This window comes from Trypanosoma grayi, assembly GCF_000691245.1.
Source record: "Trypanosoma grayi strain ANR4 Tgr_372_V1, whole genome shotgun sequence".
Taxonomy (NCBI): Eukaryota; Euglenozoa; class Kinetoplastea; order Trypanosomatida; family Trypanosomatidae; genus Trypanosoma; species Trypanosoma grayi.
In genome coordinates, this window is record NW_008825991.1 from 14,942 (window position 1) to 16,161 (window position 1,220).

Here is a 1,220-nt window from a genome sequence, read left to right on the forward strand (position 1 = left end):
CACACACACACACATCAAAAGGGACGCATACACGCCCACACGCACATGTGCAGCACCTCTCATTCCTTCTTCTCTCGCTTCAGGAAGGTGTGCTGCAGCAGGCTCGCCGCAGTGCCGCGTTCCCTCGGTTCGGGTCGGAAGCACTGCATCATGAACTCCTTCGCCGCGTCACTAATGTGTTCTGGTATGACGGGGTGCTCATCCGGATGATTGGAGATGTGGTGCAGCAGCGACGGCATCTGCTGCACGTGGGGCGGCTGCAGGTGCGACCACGGCGTCCTCCCGGTGAGGAGCTCCGACATGGTGGCGCCCACTGCCCAGAGATCGCTGCCACACGAGAAGCGGCCAGCGCGGATGGTCTCCGGCGCCATGTACCGAGGCGTGCCTGCGATGACCGTCTCGATAACGGACGCCTCGTCGCTGAGGAGGCGGCTGAGGCCGAAGTCCGTCACGCGCAGCACGCCCGCGTGGTCAACCAGCACGTTCTGCGGCTTGAGGTCACGGTGGATGATGCCGTGCTCGTGCAGGCACTGCAGCGCCGCCAGTATCTGCTGCACGTAGGAGCGCACGAGGTCCTCCTGCAGGCCGGAGGACAACGCGCCGATGTGTTTCATCATGTCGTACAGCGAGCCGCCGGCGGCCCACTCCAGAAAAAGGCGCGCGTGTCGCCGCCCAACACGGTGCCCAAGGAGGCGGATGATATTCGGATGCTCCACGCGCGAGAGGAGCTCGAACTCAGAGCGCAACTCTTCCGCGCTGTTGCCATCGGGCTCCGCGGCGAGCCGCACCTCCTTCACAGCAACGAGCTGGCCAGTCTCGAGGTTGATGCACTTGTAGACGGTGCCAAAGCCGCCACGTCCGAGTCGCGACACCCGTTGATACCGCTCGCCCCTGTTCATGGTGAAGACGAGGGAAGAGGTGTGCGATGACTCCGGCGAGGAGGACGAGGAACACGAGGACGCATGGTCCGTGCTCTTAACTGCGCCGCTACAACCGGCGTGTGCCTCGTCCAAGTCATGGCCATCTTGTTTGTGATGATGATGATGATGGTCATTACCATTATTATTCTGACGATGATCCTGTGATGGTGGCAGCTGCTGGTCCCTACCCCCACTCTTGCGACTGTCGTCACTCGGTGAGCGGTGCGCAGTTGCCTCTGACGCTGCAGGCGCCGTTGTCGGTGGCGAGGGCGCTGCGTCCCCCGCACCTGCCGTGGGCTC

General features: G+C 63.1%; 1 protein-coding gene across 1 annotated transcript; it reads right to left on the reverse strand.

Annotated features, from left to right (window-relative positions):
* Positions 1–59: 59 nt before the first annotated feature.
* DQ04_03721100 (kinase) lies at positions 60–899 on the reverse strand (the record flags this gene model as incomplete). Its single annotated transcript, XM_009313067.1, has 1 exon — positions 60–899. The coding sequence occupies one exon, from the start codon at positions 897–899 to the stop codon at positions 60–62; it is 840 nt and encodes a 279-aa protein (XP_009311342.1).
* Between the last annotated feature and the right edge of the window lie 321 nt (positions 900–1,220).